At 32.5% G+C, this 27,647-nt stretch overlaps 2 protein-coding genes across 2 annotated transcripts in view; both read left to right on the top strand.

Moving 5' to 3' along the window:
• The first annotated feature begins 1,558 nt into the window (after positions 1 to 1,558).
• LOC139497412 (polyadenylate-binding protein 1-like) lies at positions 1,559 to 15,774 on the top strand. The gene is made up of 7 exons (XM_071285628.1): positions 1,559 to 1,638; positions 7,320 to 7,540; positions 8,844 to 9,007; positions 11,803 to 11,918; positions 14,786 to 14,945; positions 15,182 to 15,256; positions 15,751 to 15,774. Exons 2-7 carry the CDS (start codon positions 7,339 to 7,341, stop codon positions 15,772 to 15,774), a joined length of 741 nt encoding a protein of 246 aa, XP_071141729.1. The 5' UTR covers positions 1,559 to 1,638; positions 7,320 to 7,338.
• A 3,711-nt stretch (positions 15,775 to 19,485) lies between these two features.
• LOC139499671 (uncharacterized) overlaps positions 19,486 to 27,647 on the top strand; it is a 32,084-nt gene continuing 23,922 nt past the window's right edge. Inside the window, exons 1-3 of the mRNA XM_071288428.1 lie at positions 19,486 to 19,649; positions 25,659 to 25,930; positions 27,178 to 27,459. Coding sequence (XP_071144529.1) covers positions 19,505 to 19,649; positions 25,659 to 25,930; positions 27,178 to 27,459 — 699 coding nt within the window. The 5' untranslated portion in view covers positions 19,486 to 19,504. The remainder of the gene's footprint in view (positions 19,650 to 25,658; positions 25,931 to 27,177; positions 27,460 to 27,647) is intronic.

Raw genomic sequence — 27,647 nt, 5'->3', positions numbered from 1 at the left:
GATTTACGGGTGTTCTAAATCGGTACCGTTAATGTTATTATGGAAATGTTAAAAAATTCCAAATTGCTGAACGAATTAAAATTATATGAAACTTCAAATTAAAAAAAAAAATAATGCATGTTTTTTTTAACTAAATGGCCAGTATTATCATAAAACTTTTATACTTATAATTTTTTTCTCTCAACAAAATTCTATTATTTGTCCAAATTTATGAAAGAAGTTTACTTTTTAAAATTGTTTGCTTCCATTAAACAATCACCTAAATATGTTTTCTTTATACAGTGAACTCAGCGTTACCTTTCCCATAAAAATCTGGTGATTGCAATACGCACGGATCTGTCATTGAAATAAAATAAAAATATACACGTTCTCAATATCCATGCTTCTTTGTTAACTGTTTACTACAAGGTGACAATCAGTAAACTACGACTTGTTTTTATATTTTCACTTCATAACACAGACAGAGAAAAAAAAATGACGATTATACGAAATGGATGATTAAAAAATGATATACTAGTAATCGTGCATAGAAGACCAAGTTTATGATATTCACATGCATTGGTTCATGCCGTGATGCAGTGGTCCGTGCATCGGGCTACTAACACAAAGGTTCCTGGTTCGAACCACACTCCGGGGAGAACATTTCTGGGACTGAATTTTCGGCTGTCCCTCGACACCATTTTCAAGTATGGTCTTGAGTAACGATGACAGTCCGTCGGAAGAGGACGATTAATGGCTGAACCGTGTTTAGAGAGCGCAATATCTCTTGCACGATAAAGACACCCTTGTAGATTTAAAAAAAAGAGTAGGCTAATGCCGCTATACAAGGTAGCACTCGGACCCACAAAGTGGAGATGGATTTATAAGTTTCAATAACTTGTTTTCCAATCCTCTATAAATAAATATGTTTGAACTAATTGGTTCAAGAATTGGATAAACATTTTTCTGCAGTCAATCGTTTCATATGACTTTAACAATACCAAAAAAATGTAAAACAAGATTTTTATTAGAATTGAATATATTCTAAATCCTTATAGTTAACAAGTTTACAAAAACTCATTTGAATTACTGTATTAGCGGATGATAAGACTACAAATATTTCGATACTAATGATAGAAAAGAAGGTATCTGAATCAAATTTCAAATATATACAAAAGGCATTTAGTTTAAACCAATTAACTGTAAATATAGAAAAGAGTTCCCCATTTACACATACACATTTACATCCATACCCTTAATAAGTTAATAATACAATTTCTACCATTGCATCGCACTGTTGTGTCTAAAACACTATTTATCAAATTAGTCCTTACATTACATGCATTTAATATAAACATAATGAAAGGGACATGTTTTTTTGTTAAACTTATCAAGATTTTTTAGCTGAACATTTTACAATAGGTTTTATAGAAAAATGATTATCCCTTTTTATCATCGTAAGTACTCGCCGGCCAACGATTGTCATAAATAACAAAGAAAGGTATTTTATTCTCTTACATATACGCATTACATTATACGGAGTTTAAACCACCTTTGATTCTATTATTAATAACATTCTAATTTTCCTATTAAATCCAAAAACGAAAGTAAATTAATCAAAGGTGAAAATATGTGACCTGTAGTCATTTGAAGCAAAATGTAAGTATTTTACGGTATTTATAACGGTGTTTTTGTTTGGTAGCAGCGCTTCGCATTGATAACTCTATTTATTTAGGGACAAACAATAACTGATTCTAGAGGATATATAAAAAACGTAGAGAATAAGTAGGAAATTTTATGATATATATGTACCTTTATCTATATCTATATATCAGTATATGAATAATTGTATGATATTGAATATCAACAATATTTTAGATTAGTTTCTATAAATGCTTTTTCGACATAGTTTGCGATGTTATCTTGATTATTTAATTTTTTATATACATGACATATACGTTCTATCTATATATGAATTGCAATGAAGGCAGACTGAATATGTAAACCTTATTTTTTTCAACACATCAAACATACATATCGTAATATTAGCAAAACATTTGAATATCTATCTATTTATAACAATAAACATTGTTGTAAATATCTTTTCATATCTATACTATTAAACGAGAAGACCTCATTTTTGGTGTCGCTTCTCTTCTTTCCACAATAAATTAATCATCATGTCTCTGTATCCTATGGGTACAGTGCATAATCGCATTTGTCATCCATTCATATGATTATTCAGATTGAGTTATTTTGGGTGAAAAACGAGAAAAAAGACGTACGGATATGTTTCCGTCATTGGGCGAAATTTTAAGTCAGATTAGACTTCCGGTTTGCGTTTTTCTGTATACTTTGAACATACATTAATACTACGAATACAGTGTATTTTCTGTCTTATATCCGTCATTGGATGAAATTTAAGTCAGATTAGACCTCCGGTTTGCGCTTTTCTTTTTACTTTGAAACAAATACATATACTACGAATAAAGTGTATTTTCTGTTTGATATCATTTTCAAGTTTACTATCCACGGCAGTCACAGGGTTTATTTAATAGAGAGGGTCTGAATAATATATCAATGACCGTTGTGGATCAATTATTATAACTAAACTGAGAATTGAATGTAAAAAGAAAATACACTTTCGGGACGTCTGGAACGGGTGTTTTTAAGATCGAAATTTCAGGATTGACCATTTCGGGATCCGGGATTTCTTTTTTCGACTTTCGGGATGTCGAGATATTTAATTTGTATAATAAATTCAGAACCTCGGGATTTCATGTTTTCAAGCCCGGGATATTGGGATCAGGGCCCCTCCGCAGTGGCGGATCCAGAAATTTTCATACGCAGGGGCCCGTTGACTGCCTAAGAGGGGCCCACTCCGGTCATGCTTCAGTGATTCCCTATATAAGCAACCAATTATTTTCCAGAAAAGGGGGGCCGGGCCCCCTAAATCCGCCTATGCCCCGACCCCCCTTTTAATGAATGTTCATAATATACAGATAAGCGCTAAAATTATTCATGTGTCATTAAAATTAATAGAGAACAAACAAAAAAAAAAAGATTTTTTTGTGGGAAAAGGAGGAGCCGGGCTAGAAAAAAACAATTATCCTGTCCCGAATTACCTATGACTTTTGATACCTTTTCTGAATTTCTCAAGTCACTAAATGTTTTACAAAAAAAAAGAAGATGTGGTATGAATGCCAATGAGACAGCCTTCCACAAGAGACCAAAATGACACCGAAATTAACATTTAAAGGTCACCTTACGGCCTTCAACAATAAGCAAAAGCCGATACTGCATAGTCTGATATAAAAGGCCCCGAAATGACAATGTAAAACAATTCAAATGAGAAAACTAACAGCCTTATTTATGTACAAAAAAAAAACGAAAAACAAATATCACTGAACCACCAAATTACAGGCTCCTAACTGGAATGTTCATAATACATGTACACTAAATGTATGTTCATAATGAAATTAATGGAAAACAAAAAATGGGAATTTGGAAATAAAGGAGGTTAAAAAAAACATTTTCCTGTCCCCAAGTACCTATGACTTTTGATACTTTTCCTGAAATTCTCAAGTCATTAAATCTTTTATAAAATTCTTCCTACAACACTTTACATCCTTCCAAGGCAAATACGCTCTGACTGCCCGCGATTTCGCGGGTGTGTTCTAGTATACATGAAAAGAGAATAGAGTTACGGAAAGAAAAGCAAATTAGAGTTAATTGTGTATGTACCCCATTTACATAAGAAGGGTTAAGTATTTTATGAAAACGAAAGAGGTTAAAAATATCCTATAAGATTTTAAAAATATGAAAACTTGGATCAGAGAAAATAAAAGAGGGACGAAAGATACCAAAGGGACAGCCAAACTCATGAATCTAAAACAAACTGAAAACGCCATGGCTAAAAATGAAAAAGACAAACAGAAAAACAATAGTACACATGACACAACATAGAAAACTAAAGAATAACCAACACGAACCCCACCAAAAACTAGGGGTGATCTCAGGTGCTCCGGAAGGGTAAGCAGATCCTGCTCCACATGTGGCACCCGTCATGTTGCTTATGTGATTACAAATCCGGTAAATAGTCTAATTCGGTAGGTCACATTCATGAAAGTGAAGGGGGTTGTAGTTACGACGTAAGGAACATATCCGATATCATTTGTGAAACGGTTATTCCATAACGGTTAACCAACTCGTGATGGCGTCCGTAAAATTTACGAAGGGATGATTTCAACTTCACCATTTGGAACTCTTCGTTTAATAGCTTCCTTGTGAGCAGTAACCCTCTATCAAGAAAATCATGATAGGAAATGCAAGCACGGGAATATCGTATCAATTGGGAGATATATACCCCGTATGCAGGTGCTGCTGGAATGTTGCTACTTAGAAATGGAAAGTTCACAATTGGAAAGCTGAAATCATCTCTTTTGTCGTAAAGTTTTGTTTTCAACCGACCATCATTGTCAATTTCTAGATGTAAGTCAAGATATGAAGCCGATTTAACTGTATCTGTAGTATCCTTTATCTCCAATTCTATGGGATAGATGCGTTCCACATAGTCACCAAATTTTGAATTGTTTAGTGAAAGAACGTCATCTATATAGCGGAAAGTAGGGTTAAAGGATATTGCTAACTTCTTATCTTTCTTCCTAAGAAGTCCCTGCATGAAGTCAGCCTCATAATAATAAAGAAACAAGTCGGCAAGTAGAGGGGCACAATTTGTTCCCATTGGGATGCCGACAGTCTGTTGAAAAACACGTCCTCCGAACGTTACAAATATGTTGTCAATCAAGAAATAAAGCATCTTGATAATATCGGTTTCAGAGAATTTTTTGTTACAAAGTATGATTTATCCCTCCCTAAGACAAGATACTTGTATCTACGTTGGCCATTCTTTTTTATTAAGCAAAGTAATACCAACTCTTTCAATTTGTCTTTTAGTTTGGAATGTGGAATACTTGTGTAAAGAGTAGAAAAGTCAAATGTTTTAATACTGTTACAAGATGAAAGACAGTTAGATTGTATGTACTCTAAAAGATCTTTGAAATTTTTAAGTATCCACATCTGATTCACGCCACCTCTAGAATAGGCAGTTTCACAATAACTTTGAAGCCCGTCTTTGATTGCTGATAAAATAGATGTTAATAATTTAGAAAGAGGTTTCGTGGAGCACTTGGAAGACCCAGCAATATACCGTTGTTTGTAAGGACACTTATGTAGTTTAGGTATCCAATACAGTGATGGCAGATCCAGTTCTTCATCTATGGTTGAAATACCAAAGGAACAAAGAACAGACCTATGATTACCCAGGATTTCCTCTTTGGTAAGTGTCGTGAGGGTATATGTTGAGTTTCCAAGTGAATTGTCTATACCTAATTCGTTTATCAAGCAATTAATGTAGTGACTTTTACAGACAAAAACGATGTTATTTGGGGCTTTGTCTGCGGGGACAACAACAAATTTATCATGGAGGTCGGATAAGTGTTTAGCAACATTTGGGTCTTTAAAGATTGACGTAGCATGGGCATTGATGGACCCATTCAGTTTCTTAATTCTGATTTGTATTAACGACCTCACTGCCTTAATCCATTCGGATAGAGTGTCTACGTCTTCCTTTTCACGTTTAGCCCATTGCCTGGCATAATCCTCGACTGAATCCATCAAAATTTTAAAGTTGTATTTCCAATTGATGGATCTAGGCTCACGATATTTCGTAGAGAAGTGTTATTACCAATGTTAAGGTCACCGGTAATAACGTGGCCAGCAGGATTATATGTGAATTGGGAACAAGCACAAGTGCAATCAGGAGGTTTAGACTTGAAGTCGTCAATATCGAGATTCTGCAAAACGCGTTTGTAATTGAAAATTTTAGTTGCAATAGGTTTGGTATAGGTATAAGACATTATTGGTACAGACTGGTCTTTGAAAAAAGGAGGTATTTTTCGATTGAACTAATTTATGATGAAGGATATTGCCTAGGTTGACGCCATCGAGACCTTTGTTGGCAAAGGAAAGATTCAGAAAAGATCTTTTCTCTTTTTCATCTTTTCCAATGCGAACTGGCTTGAAAAGTCTGTGACTTGCAATATCCGAAATTATAGCTTGAAGTTTGTATTGGTTTGAATGAGGGTTTGTAACAGTGGATTCGGAACATAAATTGAACAGAGAATGAAGTTTTGAAAGGGGTAAAGTTTCGTGCGAATGTGATGAATACCTAACGGCTTTTGTATGAATGGCAGCAAGTCATTAATAGAGACATCATGCAGAGAAGGTGATGTATAATGACGATGACCATGACTGCGTCTACGTCGAGGAGTCGAGTTGAAAATATTCATCACATTCACCGAGTTACACGAAGGACTAGATAGAATACCTATATACCTTTGATATATTGTGAAAATATCTTGATAAAAAATTGATTTCCAGAACAAATACAAACATGAACTTTTATACATTGTGACTTTCATTGGGAGTTGTCTCAGAGGCATTCATACCGTATCTTCTTATTTATATGTATCACAAAAAACAAATGTGCCAACAATTCCGCTCTGCAAGGCTGACAAAATCAAACACTATCAATCAATTAAACAAGTAAAAAACAACTGACATATTTTTGACTTTGTATTTATATTTTCCTAGGACTGTTAAAAAAACATTGAAGTTAAAATAAACACAATTATAAACTAATAAAAATCTGTCATATTCCTAAAACAAACACCTCTTGAAGTAGAGGTATTTTTTCATGTACAACTATACTTAGATTAATAGGTGGATGGCTACCAATACGGTTGTTGGTTCCACAGGAAGTAAACTGAAGGGCGGATGATACAAAAAGGACACCCAAACTCATTAGTCAAAAATAAACTGACAACGCCATGACAAACACAATAACAAAAATAACCTCAAAAGACGAATAACAATATGCTAAACATAACGTAAAAAAAACAATTAAAGACTGCGCCACAACACCATCAACAACTAGGGGTTCTCTCATGCGCTCCGGAACTGTAAGCATCCGCCATTGAGCATTATCCTATGCTTTAAACACAAAGCATTCGTCGATGATAAAATATGTGTTTTTTTAATTGGACAGATTCTGCCGCCTCATGTTTTTTTTTATATAAGTGAGTGACCACAACTGACCTGAATTAATGTTTGCGCATATTCTCTATATGCATGTGCATTAGACGTGCGCTTTCTTTAAACTAATTCTGTAGCGTTATTTAAGTCAATAGTGCCTATGCATAAATTGATAAACTTTAATTAGTATACGGGCACAGCATCTTTCAATACAGAGAAATTAATAGTATGCGTATTTATTCTAGAAAAAAACAGCGTCTGAAAATGACGACTGCTAATCAAGCTGATAAACGTGATTCGGGGACGTCCTTGTATGTAGGAGATCTACATCCAGATGTTACAGACGCTGAATTGCTGGATGCATTTTCAACAGCAGGATCAATCAGCAGGATCCGTGTCTGTAGAGATCAGATCACAGAACGTTCACTTGGTTATGCTTTTGTCAAATTTGAAAAAGAAGAAGATGGTAAGTGTTTTAGAGGCTAATGATAAGTATTGTATGTTTGTTTGAATTTTTCAAAAAAACTAAGGATTTTCTTATCCAAGGAATAGATTTCTTTAGCTGTATTTGGCACAATGTTTTAGGATATTTTGGGTCCTCAATGCTCTTCAACTTTGTACTTGTTTGGCTTTATAACTATTTTGATCTTAGCGTCACTGATGAGTCTTATGTAAACGAAACGCGCGTCTGGCGTATCAAATTATAATCCTGGTAGCTTTGACAACTATTTACACCACTGGGTCGATGCCACTGCTGATGGACGTTTCGTGTCTTTGATAACTATTGAATGATGAATGTTTCCTTTAAGTTTGAATTTGTTTATAATGTATTGTTGCCACATAAGATTATAGACTGCTTGGATTGCTCTGTTTTGGCCAGATTTGATATTCAAACGAACACTTGACATAAGTATTGCAGCAATTATCATATGTTAATTTGAATACATTAATTTCAGGGTTAGGGTAAGGGCTAGGATTGAATGTAGAATGCAAACATAAATATAAAAGTTTCATATTACTGAAAATCTTGGAAGCAATTTTATTCAATACATATAATATTCATTAAACCTAACACATAATAATCGTTGGAAAAAAAGAAGAGGAGATTCGAAATGAGGAATTGAAATAGAATACCCGAAAGCTACATGTAAGAAACACCATGAACATAGTCAATAGAAAAAAATCAGCATCATGCACATTTTCTTCAAACGGAAAACAGGAACATATAAAGAAACATAAAATCGAGGATGTAACCCAGTAGAGTATAAAGTTTTGTTCTATACATTACTGTTTTAGAAAGCAGGAACTTAAAACATACAAGGAAAATTCAAAGTGTTCTTCAATTATCTAAATAAACACTACAATAGTGACGAAAACTATCCCAGCTCACATTGATTGCACCTGATGACCAAATTGGCACATGAGAGAATCTTTTGGAATTGCTGTTGTACAGCTTTTGAACTTTACCTTAACATATCTCTAAAACATCTATTCGATTGTAACACATTTAAACAACAACCCCTTATTTTTTTATTTAATACATATTGTAAGCTTGATAAACAAACTTTATATAATTCGTTTTCTCAAGTCTAAAAGACAAGTAAGTAAAAAAATCTTAAATTGCATAATTTTACAAACGGGTGTCTACACAACAAAATAAAAGATATTGGCCCCACATATCCCTTTATCAAAACGGTAAAGGCCAACAACGTGGTCAACATTACCAAAAATGTATACAGTTGTCTTATTATGTTATATATATATTGTAGCTGAAACAGCTCTTGGGACAATAGATAGCATCAACGGTCAACCAATCAGAATTATGTGGTCAGCTGGGGATGGCAAAGTGTTCATCAAGAATCTTGATAAAAGCATGGATACTAAGGCATTATATGATATATTTGATGCTTTTGGGAATATTTTATCCTGTAAGGTAATTTGACAATTAAATCATATTTGGTACATATCCTTGCATATCTGCATTTTCTCATGGTTTTATGATGTACATAACGGTTGCACAATTAACCCATAGTTATGACAGATTGGTCTATCTAATCAAATCCCGAAGTAGTGTTTAATACATGATAACTTATAGACTAAATAAAAAAAAAACATATTCTGATACTTTATATTGCCTAACCATTTCTCTTTTTTCATTATCGTTATCTTGTCTTTGGTGTTGACATTAATGAACGACTGCAAATTAGAATTATGACAAACGTGGTGATGGCAACACCTAACTTCCCAGCAGAAATATTCCCTCTGTTCAATTGTATGACGTTTAAATATCTCGTTTGCTATGTTGTGTTGGTTTGTGTTCACTCTACAATAGGAACTTCATTAATAGGAGTTTGCTCCCGTAAGAGCAATGAGGAAGAACGACTAATGCGACGCTACATATTTTTTATGGTAACCATCACAACTGATTGACCTATTTGATCTATAAAAGAGGGGCGAAAGATACCAGAGGGACAGTAAAAGTATTTCAACTCATTATTCACATGTTATTTTGCGGTCTTAGATACGTTAACAACAGAAAACACGACTTATCTATTATTTGCATATAGTGTTCTATTATCGATTGTGATATGTTGACTGAGTAAACTAGAACAAAGTGATGCATTCATAGCAGGAGAATCTTTCTTAGTTTGTCAACACACACCATTTTGGTCAGTTTTTTATGGGGTTCCCATTAGTTTCAAATTGTTATCTTGATATGTATCTTCGTTATAAAATAAAGATACTTGAGTATCTGTAAACTTCTGTCGCTTTTAATCTGAGATGTAATATATTTAAGGGAACATTGTGCATTTATTTTATGCTCATAAAATATACAATTTGTCTATCTTTAAAGTTTTCTGAAAGATGTTTCGACAATTAAGTCGATACCTCTTCCAGTGAACGAAAGGTTGTGGAGAGGTTCACTAATGAAGAAGGCAATTCTAATTTTCTGACATGAGAAATATTAACTAGTTTATTTACCAAATATCAACTACTGTTCAATCAATGTTAGAATCATCCAACGTACTAAACTGCAGACATGGTTTGGAAACAAACTTTCGGAACTTTAATTTACAATGTTTTGAATTGATTTGGCATTATAAATTGTCTAATTGTGGTGTTGCTATTTAGTAGTTTTTAAAAAAAGGCAACAGTAATATACCGGTGTTCAAAGGTCATGATGAATCGATTGAGCGACGACAAATCTGTGTAACAAAAGAAACGTGCGTCTGATGTACTATATTTTTTGAGATATTTCTTGTAACATATAGTTCTCTGTCTAGCGTGTAGAATATATCATAATGTCATTGACGTAAATTTTGTTGTCTTATAATTAGACAAGAGAGATCTATCATTTCTTTAAAATAGTATACAAGCGGAATGCAAATACCTTATGAATACAAAAAAATTCCCAGTGATTCCCATCGAAAGACGACACGGAAGGAAATTGTGAATTTGTGAAATGTTCAGAAATCAAACGTTTACACGAGTGGTATACATGTACATGATATCATAAGTTTTTAATTCTTCGAAAAACATAAAAGGTCGCACAAATGTATCGTTGAAATAGAATATCAAGTCATTTATTTCAGTCTTTGGAACCGCCATTTTCAACTTAGAATGCCATTGACAAGTTACAGGTGGGTCGAATGACACGTGAACGGATTACCTAGGAAGAAAAATATTGTTGAAAAACAAAGAGAAAACAAAATTTGACCAAAGCCAGGTCTTTGCTTTATTTTTAGCTTTCAAATGTAATTGGAACAGAATGAAGACGATTTCAAACCATAAAACAAATGATTTTGCTTTATTCCATGTTCATCTCCTCAAATCAATGCATCATATGTTGTTTAATCTACAACTCGACATCCATTTTATCTAAATAAATACATATTTTACGACTATTTAGTCATTTCTTTGTTTACATTTGTTTAGTTGTAGGCACATGCATTTAATAAGGAATATGTATCTGACCAGCGTGGTCAATTTTCACATATATGACACATTATGCAATGTAACCACAACTGGTTTGTATGTCTATGATTGTACAACTAAGGCTTAAACATGCATTTTGTATCCATTAGACTATTTATTTTTCGCACCTTAGGCTCTGGCCTTGCTTTATATTGAGTTTTATTTTTTTAAATTTGATTCCATTGCTATCTACTGACATATACACAATTACAGACATGTATTATAAGTGAAATGTTTTTTTTTCTGTTTTTTTGCAGTATCGTGGCATTTTACTTTACCAGGTTTGGTACATGATCTGCAATATTTAGTTATTTGATATACATGATTGGGGATTGGGTTTTAAGTTGACAAATACTTAGTAGCTGTCACACCCAGAATACATCCTGATACTCTTGGCATTGACAATAACTATTATTGAATATATATGTACACATTTTCTATAAAGTAATTTGACATTTCTGTTCAAGCCTGTGAGTGCAAAATTTTTGGTATTATATTATTACAAAACATATGTAAAGCTTTATATCTCATGACGAGTTTTGAATTATTAAAAACAGAAACAATTTTTTTCTCAATTGTTTTACTTCTATTTTTTAAATGAAATAACACACAAAAAATGATTGGTATGTAATCACTGAAGATAAAAGGTCAAATAAGGTAAGAACCAAAACCCTGCCAAAAATATTCAGTTTTGGTATTTACTTGTTTAAACCTAGCATATTCACGCATCAATTTATTTCATAAATTTTGAAGGTAATTTGTGATGATCAAGGTTCCTGTGGATACGGATTTGTTCTTTTTGAAACTGAGGAAGCAGCCAGAAATGCAATATACAAAGTCAATGGCATTTTATTGAATGGAAAGAGGGTGTAAGTTTATTTTGCTTGATATTAATATAAGCAAACACTAGTAAGACATTTAAGCTCACCTGACTGAAAGGCTAAGTGTGCTTTTATCATTACTTGACGTCAGGTGTCGTCTGCTGCTGCCGTTAAATTTTACAAAAATCTACTCCTCTAAACTTCTTGGCCAATTGATTAAAACTCGACCCAATCATCTTTAGGACATCTCGTTAAAAAATGGTCCCGCTTACCAAACAAGAGGTCCGACATGGCCGATAATATAATGTAAGTTTTGTCTGTTTTCTTTTAAACAAGTACGAAGAGAAAAAAATGTCACATTGGTATGAATGTTCAGGATTTTGAGGTCTAACTATTGTTCATTTACATCAATATTGTCAGATTGCTTCGAATAGGAATGAATTTCCTTAAATGATGATTTTGTCTCATATCGTAAAAGCTATGTTAGAAGGATAGAACTTCAAATAGAAAAAAAAACCAACAAGACAACATTTAAAATTAAGTCAATTTGAGAGAAATTGATAGTGGACGTCTTATTGAAGTTACTGCACTTTAACACGTTTCATATAAAAAAAAGACGTGATATGATTGCCAATGAGACAACTCTCCACAAGAGACAAAAGTGACTCAGAAATGAACAACTTTAGGTCACCGTTAATGACAATTTTTCCATTTCAATGTACAAATAATCAGCAAGACGCTTTATTGGAGTTATTGCCCGTTAATGCTAATTTCTAATCTTTATTTTCCACCTTTGGCCTATTATCTTAACGAATATAATAGATACATACCAATTTTGAAAAGAAAACAAGTATTTACAAATATGTAGACATGGCTGAAATTGTCAGTAAAATCTGAATATAGTTATACTTTTTCAATGAGACTTTAACTAAACGGTAACTATTGTTGGAGATGCAGGAAAGCGATACATGGCTCTGAATAGCTCTTGAGGTAGATATTATAATCCCTCGTATATGTTTTAGAATTTTCCAAAATGTAGTTTATATCATGTTTTTTTTTACATTAATAAAAAGGCTGTGTCACTGGTTTTAGTTTCACGCTACAGGTTGTGCAAAAATGACAAATTTTGTATAGTTTATGCATGGAAAACCCAAATTTCAGCCAATAAACCAAAACTACTGCACAGATTGTTCTGATAGATTATGAGAAGATAGTTCCAATGTTATGCTTTCAGATAAGAAAAAGAAAAAATGGGGGTCACGGGACTCGTTTTCTTACTAAATGATAAAATAGGTAAATTCCTAATACATTCTATTGTAAAAGTAACTCTATCTAAATTATCTGTCCTTACATTTGAGTTGTCGACCCTTATGTTGCAAAGTTGGAAAACATTGAATTTAACAAAAGTATTCTCTGTTTTGTAAAATACAATCATACAGATGATAAAACATGTCATTTTATATAATTGAAATGAAAATTCTTACGCATGAATTCCCTTTTTCTCACAAAATGTGCACATTTTATTAAAGATCTGTGTTTTCTGGTATTTTAAAACCCAAGATGGAGGAAGACACCCTATCGACCTTAATAAACTGAATGATAAACTGTTTTGTCTTTTTTCAGTCCTTCAGTCAATTTTCAGATTTATACACTGCAGTACATCTAGCAATCTTCCTACAATTCGCTTTCAGTCAATTTGTTTGGTTTTATAGTGATTAATATTTAAACACAATGGTGACGCTTTAACCATTTTATTTTTAACATTTTTACCTATTGTGTCTGTTTCTTTTGTTCACACATCGTTGTCAATATAAGGAAATTTGATGCGACTGTCATATAAGTTTAAGTATCTATAAAACCAGGTTTATGCCACCGTTTTGTACATCAAAAATGCCTGTACCAAGTCAGGAATATCACAGTTGCTATCTATTCGTTTGATGTGTTTGATGTATGAGAGCTTTTTTTTTTGACATTTGATTTTCTGTTTAGAAGTTTAATTGTCATTTCTGGTTGTTTTTTTGTGATTTTTACATTTCTACTAGTAAAAAAACTTCAGATTGCTCCACAGGATAACGGTATTAATATTCAAGATTAGCAAATTAAGTTTCCAATTACTTACAGATTCTATTGTGAATCTCTACTGATTCATTGTGATTTGCTTTATATATTTTGGATCACAATTTCAGCTCATCTGTATCATGTGTACATGATGTATATAGATTCTTAATTCTGGCATAGTAACATTTTTATCTCATTTTATTTCATGAAAACTCGATTTTGGTGTTGAAAATAATGATAAACTTATTACCTTTTTGATATTTGATACGATTATTCAATAAATATACTTAATTATCTAATGTTTTTTTTAGTCCAAACATGTTCCGAGTACAAAAATAATCGCATTACAATACATGCAGTTCCTATACACACGCTAATAGTGCTTTTATCGGATATTTCAAAAAACCCTGTAAAGAATAAACCAAGTGTCCTGATATTCATCAGTTTCAACAATTGTTTGTCAGAGTCTTTTATAACTTTATTTGCATCTGATGTACCACTTACGATATCATTTCTGATAAATGGTCGAAGAACTATATGTAAGACAAGGTATTGCAATATAATGGTTTTAAACTATCTTTAGAAACAAAATTTACCAATTAAATGGGAATTTAATCTATAAAATTAGAGCACGTTGGTATGGATGTTCTAACATTCACTCCGCATCAGAGTAATGTCATATTCCTTTAAAATATTGTGAGTTCAAAGCATTTGCAATTACAAACATTAAGAATGGGTCCGTCGAGCGTTTTTTTTTATTACAAAAAAAACAAAAAACAATCTCGTCAATTAACCGTATTAATTTTTAAAAATGTCATGAATTATTTTTATCGTTAAACATCAGTCTTCTGTTGTAGCTACGTTAGTCGAGAAATGAACGAAGACGATATCATTGAAATCATGGCTGACAAGACACAGAAATTTAAGAATGTTTATATAAAGAATTTTGGCATTAAAATGTCAGAAAAAGAGTTAAAAGAACTGTTTGAGCCGTATGGTAAAATAACCAGTTTAAAGGTTTGTTGATATATTTATTGCCACTAAGCTTTTGAGAGCAACTGATAGAAAATGTAGCTAAAAAACTTCGTGATAGATTTGAGGCTAAGAAAGTTGAAGGCCTGATGCAAATTGCATCTACATAAGACTCATCAATGGCACTCGAAATATATAACTTTGAAATGCCAAATCGAATTATAGTTGTTAACTTTAATAATTACAAGTTAGTCATACAGTTTTATTTTAATTTTTACTAGATAATGACTGATGTCAGGGGCGAAAGTCGAGGATTTGGATTTGTTTGCTATCAAAATTCTGATGACGCTGAAAAGGTAAGCTCTTTTGAATAAAAAGCGAAAAAAGCAAAACATTTTCACCAAAGTCCCTACTCATATAGAAAAATCAATAGCTAAAACACATCAAGCGAATGATTAACAACAGTCGTATGATTGACTTGAGTAAGAAATTTTCTAATGTACAAAATGGGGGATTTAACCTAGTTTAATAGACAGCTTAACCGCTCACTTGTACGACAATTGCATAAAATTTAATAATACCCATTATAATTATTTAACACTCTTTTTATCATCCAAACTTGAAAACACGTATTTAACTATTTTTCTTTTACTGTTAAACCAAAATTAAAAAAAAACATCAACATTTTGTTTAATAGAAAAGAACACAACACCCAACTAAAAAAAATATATCACCTAATGGTGGAATTAAAATCGCCTTAAATATTGCACGAATATGCTCTAACTTGGGTGGATTTCGGAACTATCACTTAACAGATTTTCTTGAAAAAAATGCTTGCTTCTGATTTCAGAAAATGAAACAACCGTTCATGTAATTACTTTTTTCAATCCTCTTCTTATATTAAGATCTCTACATTGTGCAGTAAGTCCTTATTGTTTGGTTTTATGTGATTTGTCAACAGAGCCGTTTCAACACATTTGCGTTGTTCGTTCGAATACTTAGTTTTACAACAATGTCCTTGATCAAATGAGGATTGTGTCTTGTTTTCACTTGATCAATAGCTATGATTAATCATCCTTCATTCATGTATTGTATATTATAATAGGCTGCGGAAGAACTGAACGATACAGTTATCAACGGAAAAACCCTGTATGTGGGTAGAGCACAGAACAAAACAGAGAGACAAGCTGAAATTATGGACAAAAATGAAGAAATCAGAAAAAATAAAAATATGCAGTATGATGGTCTCAATGTGTATGTGAAAAACTTAGACAGATGTATTTGTGATAAAAGATTAAGAAACGAATTTTCTCAATTTGGTACGATTTCAAGTGCAAAGGTATGCATAAATTGTTGCAGTGGTTTTCATACTCATTTCTAATTAGTTAGAAGTGTTATTTGTATTCTCTCTTATTTCCATAAAACCCATCCTTTTAATCTGTCATTTTAATTTTTAGATAAAAAGTGAGTTACATTTGAATAGAATCAGGAGTTTATGTAAGGTTGCAAATAGCATAGTTCATTTTCATGATTTATTTTTTCTAAAACATTTTTTGAATTTCTGGCCCTATTTTGTAATCGAGAAACGGACGATGTACGCAATACCTTTAAACAAAGTATATATTTTTTTGTATCTTAATATTAGCTAAATCATCGAATACAGCTTTCAGTTCTGCAGCTAATGAAGCATGTATGTTCAGTACCCATTGAATTTACTTACTACTGGAACGTTGAATGTGTTTTGATTTAAGTCTTAGATACATTTGTTTAGTATGTTTTGTTGGCTTTTAACTTGCGTTCAGTAATTACCAGTATTTTTATATTTATTTTTGTGTCTAAGGTGTTCTTGTAAATTTGTAGTGATCTGATTAGTTTGGGCCCTTTTCGACTGACTTTAATAGATTGTTCTTTTGTTGTGCTGTAATACAACTGACTCAGGTTAAGTGAATAATTGGGAGTAAATAAACATATTTAACACCCCGCCACATTCTGTATATGCATGATCCACATCTAACATGTCTAAAGCCTATAATTAAGTGGTTGTTGTGTGTAGCTGTATATCGTATTTTTAGGGGGTTCTATGTTTTGTACATAACTCTAAACGCTTGTTTTCTCTTTTCTCCCCCATTTTTTATTTTGTGCTCTTTCAATGCTTGGTTTGAAGTATAGATTTGAATCATCGCTGTAGGTCTTATGTTTACCGGGAGTTGTCCCAATGAAAATCATACCATCTTCTTAAATATTTTTAAACATAAAAATAATACACATATTTTACAGTATCACCTAGATATTCAGCGAAATAGATTTTTTGTTAAAGACTGCAGTTTCAGACATTATGGCCTTTAAAAAAAATGCAACTAAAAGTAATCTTTATAAACACGAAATAAATTGAAGATTCAAAGGAAGCTTATACACAAAGGAATTCGTGTTTTGATAATGAGCGCACTACTGATAACAAGATGTTTGAGTTTTGGAACAAATTTGTGAAAATCTTACTTCAGATGAATTAAATAGTTAAGAAACTATTACATTTATGAATTGAACTCATGTTACATTGTTTAAAAAAAATAATCCTATCAAAAAAGAACATGTCATTCAGTGAAAGCATACATTACATCAAAGTTTGAATTTCTCGGATTTTCTTCTTTACTTGAAAAGTTTGTATTGTAATTGGTATGCGTTAATGCGTTTCCCTCAGTTTTAGTTTGTTACCCCGATTTGTTTTGTCCATGGATTTATGAGTTTTGAATAGCGGTATACTACTCTTGCCTTTATTTATTGTAAATTATTTATTGTTTTTGCGAAAACCTTAATTTTTCACTGTAATTAATAGTTATATGGCTAGTTTCCATTTGTGTTTGCACAAAAACATCGTACATGATTCCCTTTATCTAGCTAAGCTCATGTCTTGTGTGTTACCATCGATCTGTGCCTTTTTATCGCTTTCTGAAATCAACATTGATTAACATGTTATCAAATAGAGAATGGAATGGGAAATGTGTGACCAAATAGGTAGAACGTTCTGCACCACAGGCGTACAGCTGGCCTCTTGACAAACATGTGTACTAATTCATGTATAATGGAGGACAAACTACCCTCCAAAACATATAAATGAACTTAAATTAAAAATCATACAATATTAAAAAAGACATAGGCTCCTGACTGGCATATTTTGCATTATTTCATTTTAGGTGAAGACGTCTGGTGGCATATCCAAAGGATTTGGTTTTGTGTGTTTTAGCTCTTCAGAAGAAGCTAATAAAGCTGTTACAGAAATGAACGGTATTGTCTTGGAAGATAAAGCTCTGTATGTTTGTCTAGCACAACGCAAAGACGTACGCAAGGCTATCCTGTCATTGCAGTATCCGCAAAACAATGCAAGTATCAGATAAGATATGAGACAGCAAAAAACAATTTTCGTATACCAATACTGTTCTAGTGGACAGAAAGAGCATTTAAAATTGAAGAAAAAAGGATTATACGATCGGTTAGACCATCATGTCAAGGTCGTTTAAAACACCGTCGTAGTCTTCATGCAGAGATACATGTACAAGTATTAAAGGGGCACTAGCTACGAGATATATAAAAAAACTAAAGTAATATTTTTTTTTGTTCAATCAATAATGAAAGTGAAATAGTGAAATAATAATTCGCTTTTAGCAGCCAACATGGTTCAATTTTGTCAAATTAAGCGAAGAAACATTGATAATTACTCATTCACTTGCAAGTGAATTAGTCGACGTCATTAAATCCGTATTCATGTGAACTTCAATTTAACCCCTTGCTAGAGATTGACAACGCATGCATTGTACGTGTACTGGTTATTTAAAGAAAAAGAATGTCAACAATGAAAGTGAAACTACTGTAAATCATTTGAATACTGATTCGATCCATATAAAATCATTCTTATGCGGTTAAAACAATGAGAAACATATATTTTTAATTTATAAAATAAACTCAAACAGACCTAAAAAAATCCAATTGCACCTGTTGGTTTACTCTATTCATATCTTCATTCATGTTTACATCGCTTATATGGTCATCTGAGGTCAAATCGATAGTTAATTAGATGGCGTCTGGACTAAAATACACACGAAACGAACCTACATATTATCTACCCCATGCTCTGTAAACTGTTTATTTTAGACTTTTGGTAGTTTGGAGAAATGTTTTACACTATTATAAATCAAATATGAGAATTTGAGTCAAATCGGTGACCACGAATTTGACAGCTAGTGCCCCTTTAACTATAATAACGGTAAATTATATAACAGTTAATTTATAATTATGTACATATCAATGATAACTCATGTCAACACAGAAGTGCTTACTACTGGAGTTATAAGCATCAATTCTAACAATTCTCTATAAGTCGATGTTTTGATATAATAAATCAGAAGGCGACAAGGCGTATAAGCCTAGCGTGATTTGGTTTAAGACATATTCGATCATCAAAACCATATTCTGACAGACATAAACAACCAAAAAAAACCCCATTGAACAAGGTAAGTTCCTTTCATCAGGTTGGCTCATAATATATCCATTTCAAATCAAAAATTGATTTTTATTATGATATCTGTCAATTTTAGAGACAGAATTGTAAAATGAGTCAGATGCTCCCAACAAATGAGCCGAGATATTCGCTTTCTACAATGACACAAGCACACAGGAATTTTCATTCACCAATACCTGTGCCACACTCGAGCCCAATTCCAAGATGGCAAGTACTGCTCAGACAGCCTCCACCAGGTAGTAAAACAAATAATACACACATTACCTTTATTAAGTTGATATGTTATTGTCACATACAACTTTTTTTTATACATAGTGGTCCCAGTACAGAATAAACGATAAAAAACCAACATTTTATCAATAATTATGATTTCATAATAATCATGATAATAATACGGACAATATAGTTAAGATAAAAGGTAGTAAAAAACATTTACTAAACTATAGAAAAGAAAAATAGATAAATAAAGCGAACTAGAATTTATTCATCAAAGTACATTTACAAAAAAAATTAGCCTTTAATATCAATATGTAAAAATATAATAAAACAATGCATTGGGCACATCAGATACACACGCAAGTATTTATACAAATGAAGCTTTCAAGTTCATTATCAATATTGCTAAAACAAAATAAAAATAGAAAAATGCACACATGTATGTTTACAGATGTTTAATTAGATGTTATAGAATATAAGATGAAATGATGGAAGTGCTTGTTACATGAAGATTTTTGTAAGAAATTGCTTACCATTTCAAAAGTTTTGCAAGTTATGTAATTATCAATATATGTTTCAATACACACTTAATATGCCTATGTTTAAATGTTTGCTTTGATTCTATTTTAATTCGTTTTAATTTTTAAAAGTTATTTTTCAATACTAAGACCTTAATGATGAATAGTTTATGTTTTGAGACGTCGTCTTGACAAACAGTCTACTGTATTCCTTATATTATAACATAAACGGTACCAATGTTTCTGCACCCGATGAGCATTTTGACAATCAATGTCCTTCAGTGATGCCCAACGTAAAAATATTTGAAGATATTTAAAAAAAAAAGATGTTACCAAAATTGACCAAAAAAGGTGATGTTCTCAATTATTAGCCCGCTGTCTTTGGTGAGTTTTTCCCTTTTTTAATCAGATGATTGATATATATATATATATAATACGCCGCTAGAATAAAACTGACGAGGAAAGGTAACACACGGCCAGCGAAAGCTCTTTTTTTTGAGAGCCCAGGTGGTTGTGTGGTCTAGCGGGACGGCTGCAGTGCAGGCGATTTGGTGTCACGATATCACAGTAGCATGGGTTCGAATCCCGGCGAGGGAAGAACCAAAAATTTGCGAAAGCAAATTTACAGATCTAACATTATTGGGTTGATGTTTAGACGAGTTGTATATACATTATGTACACAGCCATGTATCACCATCATTGATGGCGATCCGATGGATACATCTGTTGTAGAGTTGTCACTGACTCAGACGTACTTATAAATATAATTATTTTCTGTGACTGTATATTACATTAACTTGTAGGATCCTTTACTATAGATAATTTAGCTGATCTGTAACAATAACATCTTCATGCCTTATATATATCATGTACTGTAGTACGCCGCTAGATTAAAACTGACGAGGAAAGGTAACACACGGCCAGCGAAAGCTCTTTTTTTTTGAGAGCCCAGGTGGTCGTGTGGTCTAGCGGGACGGCTGCAGTGCAGGCGATTTGGTGTCACGATATCACAGTAGCATGGGTTCGAATCCCGGCGAGGGAAGAACAAAAAATTTGCGAAAGCAAATTTACAGATCTAACATTGTTGGGTTGATGTTTAGACGAGTTGTATATATATATATATATATATATATATATATATATATATATATATATATATATATATATATATATATATATACATATAACAAAAACAATAACACAGTAAAAGTAGGGTTTTTGTCGAGCATGCGACTTTTGTTGCAGAAAGCTTGACATAGGGATAGTGATCCGACGGCGGCGGCGGCGTTAGCTTACTTCTTAAAAGATTATTTTAGAAGGTGGTAGACATGGATGCTTTATACTTTGTATATAGATGCCTCATTATAGAAGTTTTCGTCAGTCACATGTGCAATATCCTTGACCTCATTTTCATGGTGACTACTTGAAAAAAAAGTTCATTTTTTTTGTAATGTTAAAATCTCTCTTATTATATGTAACAGGATAACTATATTTGGTATGTGCGTACCTTGCAAGGTACTCATACGCGCTAGACTGTTTTCAATTGACCTCGACCTCATTTCATGGATCAGTGAACAAGGTTAAGTTATGAGGCCAAAATGAAAAACAAAATTACTCTCTGTGTATAGTTCTCCTTTTTAATGAATTTTCTGGTTTCTGCGTAATAAGGACCAAATAGCCTTTTAATTTTGATAATTGGTTGGGTAATTAAATATTCATGTAGATTGACAGTTAAAACTGAAACGGGATAAACATTTATTCAAAGAAAACTGCCAAGCCAAAGTATAAAATCTCATTTCTGTCTCAATTTATGAGTAAGGGTTAAAAACTTAACCTTTTGTTTGTGCTTTTCAATGTAGTAAATCTTACTAAAATCTATTAAAATGCAACTGCATTCTAAACCACTTTTATAAAAAGTTAAATCATAAAAGTACTGATCTCTGAGGAAAATCCAATCGGAAAATTCATAACCACATGGCAAAATCGAATGACAAAACACATAAAAAACGAATGGACAAGACGTCTCGTGCTTTTTCTAAAAAAGTTCATCGGAAGGTGCTAATACCTTGTTGATAAATATTCCGTATCAACTTCAGAAATAATACATGATGGTCTTGATGTATAGATTCTGCGTACTGATATTGTTTATCATCTAAAAATGTGTTGTATTGTTCTTTCATTTTTTTTGGTTCTATTATTATTATTACTTTTACTGTCGGATTGGTTTATGTGATATCCATTTAACGTGGCTCGGTACTTAAACATCCAGTCAATGTGTTTGTTTTATCTTTCATTTTTCGCTGGTGTGTTTTGTATATGCGACTTTTTGTGATTTTTTGGTTTTTATAAAGTGCCTGTACTTTAAAAGATCCCGTTAATATGATATTGTTCTATTATATGTCATTATGATATATTTCTAATATGAATTAGAAAATACGTTGAACCACAAACGTCAAAATTATTCAATCGCGTAGTGGAGTGAACTATTTGTGGATTCTAATAAATTCTATATAACTTTTGGACTTGTTTAAATCTCGGTTGATTTCAGAAATTAATTCTTACATACTTTGATTTTTTAACCCTGTATGCTAACATTGCCCATGTGAAATTTTAAAATTGTTTGTATATACATTGAACGACAAATTTATGCGACGTATAAAATTGTCTGACGTCAGACACGCGAATCAATGAATGTGTTTGTAAAAAGATGTTTTTTGTGTTCTGTTAAATTGTTCCTTTCAAAATTGTTACACAATGATGACTGCTGTACCAGTATTTTGACTATTTTATTTATTATGTCTGTTTAGTTCACGCATCATTGTAAATATAACGGAATTTGATGAGACTGTAATCAAAGTGAAAGGTTTAGCGTTTTAAAACCAGGTTTAATCCACCATTTTCTACATTTGAAAATGCTTGTACAGAGTAAGGAATATGACAGTTGTTGTCTTTTCGTTTTTGATGAGTTTTGTCATTTGATTTTGCCATGTGATTATGGACTTTCCGAGATTAAGATTTTTGTGATTTTACTTTTTATCCGTTTAGAAATATCAATAGATGTGTGCTATGAATAAATGGTCTTCAATAATTAAAATTAAATGTTTCGAGCTTTGTAAGAATTAAAAAAAAAAAATCCCAAGGTCCATATAAACCACATTTGATTTTCAGCATTCTAAAAATGAATATCATTGCACAAAAAATTGCGTAATTGAAAAATCGACTGTGGCAAAAATGTGAGACCACACTTCTAACTGTTTATTGCTACCTTATGTGTAGTTTATTTACCATCTATGTATTTTATATGATATACAAATCGTCTAAACATCAACCCTACAATGTTAGAACTGTAAATTTGCTTTCGCCAATTTTTTGTTTTTCCCTCGCCGGGTTTCGAACCCATGCTACTGAGATATCGTGACACCAAATCGCCTGCACTGTAGCCGTCCCACTAGACCACACGACCACATAGGCTTCATAAAAATGAAGCTTTCGGTGACCGGGTGTTACCTTTCCACGTCAGTTTCAATCTAGCGTCGCACTACAGTACATGATATATAAAGCATGGAGATTTTATTGTTACAGATCAGCTAAATTATCTTTAGTAAAGGATCCCAAAAATTAATGTAAGATACAGTCACAGAAAATAATTATATTTATAAGTACGTCTGAGCCAGAGACAACTCTACAATAGATTTAACCATCGGATCATCAGCAGTGATGGTGATACATGGCTGTGTACATTATGTATATACAACTCGTCTAAACATCAACCCAACAATGTTAGATCTGTAAATTTGCTTTCGCAAATTTTTTGTACTTCGCTCGCCTGGATTCGAACCCATGCTACTGAGATATCGTGACACCAAATTGCCTGCACTGTAGCCGTCCCGCTAGACCACACGACCCCTGGGCTTAATAAAAATGAAGCTTTCGGTGGCCGTGTGTTACCTTTATACGTCTGTTTTAACCTAGCGTCGAACTACAGTACTTGATATATAAGGCATGGAGATGTTATTGTTACAAATCAGCTAAATTGTCTATAGTAAAGGATCCCAAAAAATAATGTAAGATACAGTCACAGAAAATAATTATATCTATAAGTACGTCTGAGCCATTGAAAACTCTACAACAGATTTATCCATCGGATCACCAGCAATAAAACAAGGTTGAGCTTGACATTTTTTAATGTTCCGTGTCAGGAATATGGCAGTCATTATCGCTTGATAAATTGCTTAATAGTGTTTGATATTTACAGTTTTTTTTACCATCCCCTTTTTGAATATGACTACACAGCTACGTTTGCATAGGTACTATTTCTGTACTAAAAAAATGCAGTACTGGAAATTTACTTTTAATATTTAGTACTATTTCTTTACTTTAAAACTGTTGTAATATTTAGGTACTTGTATTTTACAGTATTTGATTTGTGCTAAATATTTTGGTACAGAAATAATACAATATTCCATGTTTGAAAATCATAACTTTAAGAAATTTGAAATAGAAAAACTTTCAAAATGTTGAAAATGTAACGGTAGTAACCAAAAATCTGTAGTACTTAAATTTCAAGTACAAAAAAGTACTGTAAAATACAGGTACCTAAATATTACAATAATTTTAGAGTAACAAAATAGTACTGAATATTAAAAGTAGATTTCCAGTACTACAAATTTTAAGTACAGAAATAGTACCTATGCAGAAGTAGCTGTGTAGGGGTTCTGTATTTTGTAATTCTCCCTAGCACGTATTTTCTTCTTAAATTATGCTTTGTCTACTCCATTTTACATGACCTACCGCAGAAAGGATCATGTTCTTTAATTTGGGCATTTTTATTATCTCCCTAGCAGTGGTCGGCATTTCTACATTATTGTGTGTGCAAAGTTTTTGGAAATTATGTTTTATTTACATGACATGTACTGTACTTGTCAAGGGTCTATAAACATTTGATTTTGAATATATATCACTTTTAGTTCAATATAAACATTTGTACTTTTTCATTAAAAACAAACCAAGAACTCTATAACGGTAGAGATTGATTTTTGAATAATCAAGCCACGTCTTTCGAACCTTTATCTTGCATGGAGACTCTTTCCGAATGATCCTAAAGTATCCATACGATCTTTTCTAAACATACTGAAACTGACATGGATTGTAGAGGCAATTTTTTGTCCTATTGGAATTGACGTGAACTTATAAAACAATCGAAGGACATGTCTAGAAGGCACAAGAGCGAACAATCGTTATAAATAATCGAGATTTTAGGGAAACATTTTGTTTTAACAATATGAGTGATTTGGAGATTTGAATGCCATCGCTTATCCTAAGGTTCTGAATTGTTAGCCTTGAATCGTGCAACAACTTAACGCATTCCCTCTTTTGCCGATATAATATAGATACCGTCATTCAAAGTTAATGTGATTTAAAGGCAGAGTCATTATTGCAATTAAAAGCAGTTATCATTATGGTAAAATTGTTCGGATCATTTACCAGTATGAGAATATTTCTTTTTTTCAGGGTTCGAAAATATACCAGGACACCAAATAGGAGATCGAACATATGCAGCCATCAGAGCTAGACAACCAGGTCAATTCAGCGTTGGAACACCGGCAAACATGTTGACCAGCGCAGATGAACAAAAACTCAAGCAGATGCTAGGACATCGATTATTTTTGCTCATTAAAAAAATGTACCCAGATCTGGCTGGAGCAATCACTGGAATGTTGATGAAAAGAGACAATTCAGAGTTGTCAAAAATGTTAGAATCTCGGGAGTTACTAGAAGCAAAGGTTTGTAGCTAGATTAGGAAAAATCATCGGTGTCGACATGAGACTCAGATCAAAATAGATATAAAGCCAAACAGGTTCATCTGTGGTAAAATACTAATATATTGCTTGTCAGCTGATCAACGACGTCATGATATGCATGAACGTTCAGTTTATACTATACCTTCTGTTGATGAGTGAGCGTCTATAGGTCAATCGGTAAAACTGACATTATTTAACGATATACTCTCAGTTTTCATAATCAAATATATGCCAAAATCAAAATCTCAAACACATCAAACGAATAAATAACAACTGTCATATTCCTGACTTGTAACAGACATGAGTTTGTGTAGAAAATGGTGGATAAAACCTGGTTTGATAGCTAGCGAAACCTCTCACCTAACGATAGTCACATACAATTCCATAAGATTGACAAGAATGTGTAAACAAAACAAACAGATGTAATATGACAAAATGTCAAAAAAGAGGTACATAAGTCAAGATTGTGTTATAATCATAATCACTATACATCAAACAAATATGAAACAAAGAAGTAGAAAAAGGCATATAGACAATGCACATGGGCAATAATTATAGATACGATTACGATAATGTACCATAGGACAATGACACAATGGCGAGATGTATAAGTACAGACCGACGTCATAGTATCAAACAAAACAAACACAAAAAGGCATACGGACAAAGAACATTAGCAAAAATGAAAGACAAGAATTTAAATGTTTTACAATAGCACAATTAAATTACACAATAACGGGTTGTATAAATACAAAGACACGACATACATATCAAAGAAACACACAAAAGCATATAGACAAGGAACATTAGCACAAATGAAAGACAAGAGTTAAAATATTATTATAGCAAAATTGCACAATGACGGGATGTATAAGTACACAGCCACGTCATATGTATCAAGCAGACGAAACAGTAAAAGTAACAATTATAAATACAAATCAAAGACTACTGTAACACATTATTTTAAAGATGATAAACAACAAAATGAACAACGTCAATACCGAGAATATATACTTCAAGACCATCGTGTATCAATTTGCTCAATATTCACTCATGTTGTATACAAATGGAAGGCTAAACCAAAGTATGTTTATGCTGTGTGCATACTCAAAAGACAAACTAAAGAAAATTTGCATCAGCTTCAGATTTCAGTTGGTTTTAATTTTCTATCTAATTTGTTAAACACTCCACACTTCATTCATAGCTAGATACATAATGATTCTTTACAGGCACGAGAAATCGTTGATGAACTTCAGACTCAGAAAGCCAAAGAAAGTTCTACATTGTACACAGGAGGAGCGATACAGGTCGATCACCAGGGGCCTCTGACTGCTGCCATGTTGGCTAATACACCTGAACAGGAACAAAGACACATGTTGCAAGGAATTTTGTTCTCGATGATTCAAAAAATGTACCCAGACTTGGCGAAAACGATCACTGAAATGTTACTGGAAACAGACAATGCAGAGTTGTTAGTGATTATGAAATCCAAGGAGTCATTTGAGTCCAAGGTTTGTAGCTACACACAATTCTATCACCGGATATATTTTTTTTTTCATTCCTTAAGATAGACAGGGGGATGAATGATAACTATTTTACACTATGTTCATATAGACATGTTTTGATTATATAATCAACGAGACATTAAGTTGTAAATCTTGCAGCAAGAAAAAGTTATTGTATTATATAGCATTGTTGC

The sequence above is a fragment of the Mytilus edulis genome, chromosome 12 (genome assembly GCF_963676685.1).
Source record: "Mytilus edulis chromosome 12, xbMytEdul2.2, whole genome shotgun sequence".
Lineage (NCBI taxonomy): Eukaryota > Metazoa > Mollusca > Bivalvia > Mytilida > Mytilidae > Mytilus > Mytilus edulis.
This window is presented reverse-complemented; position numbering and strand designations above follow the sequence as displayed.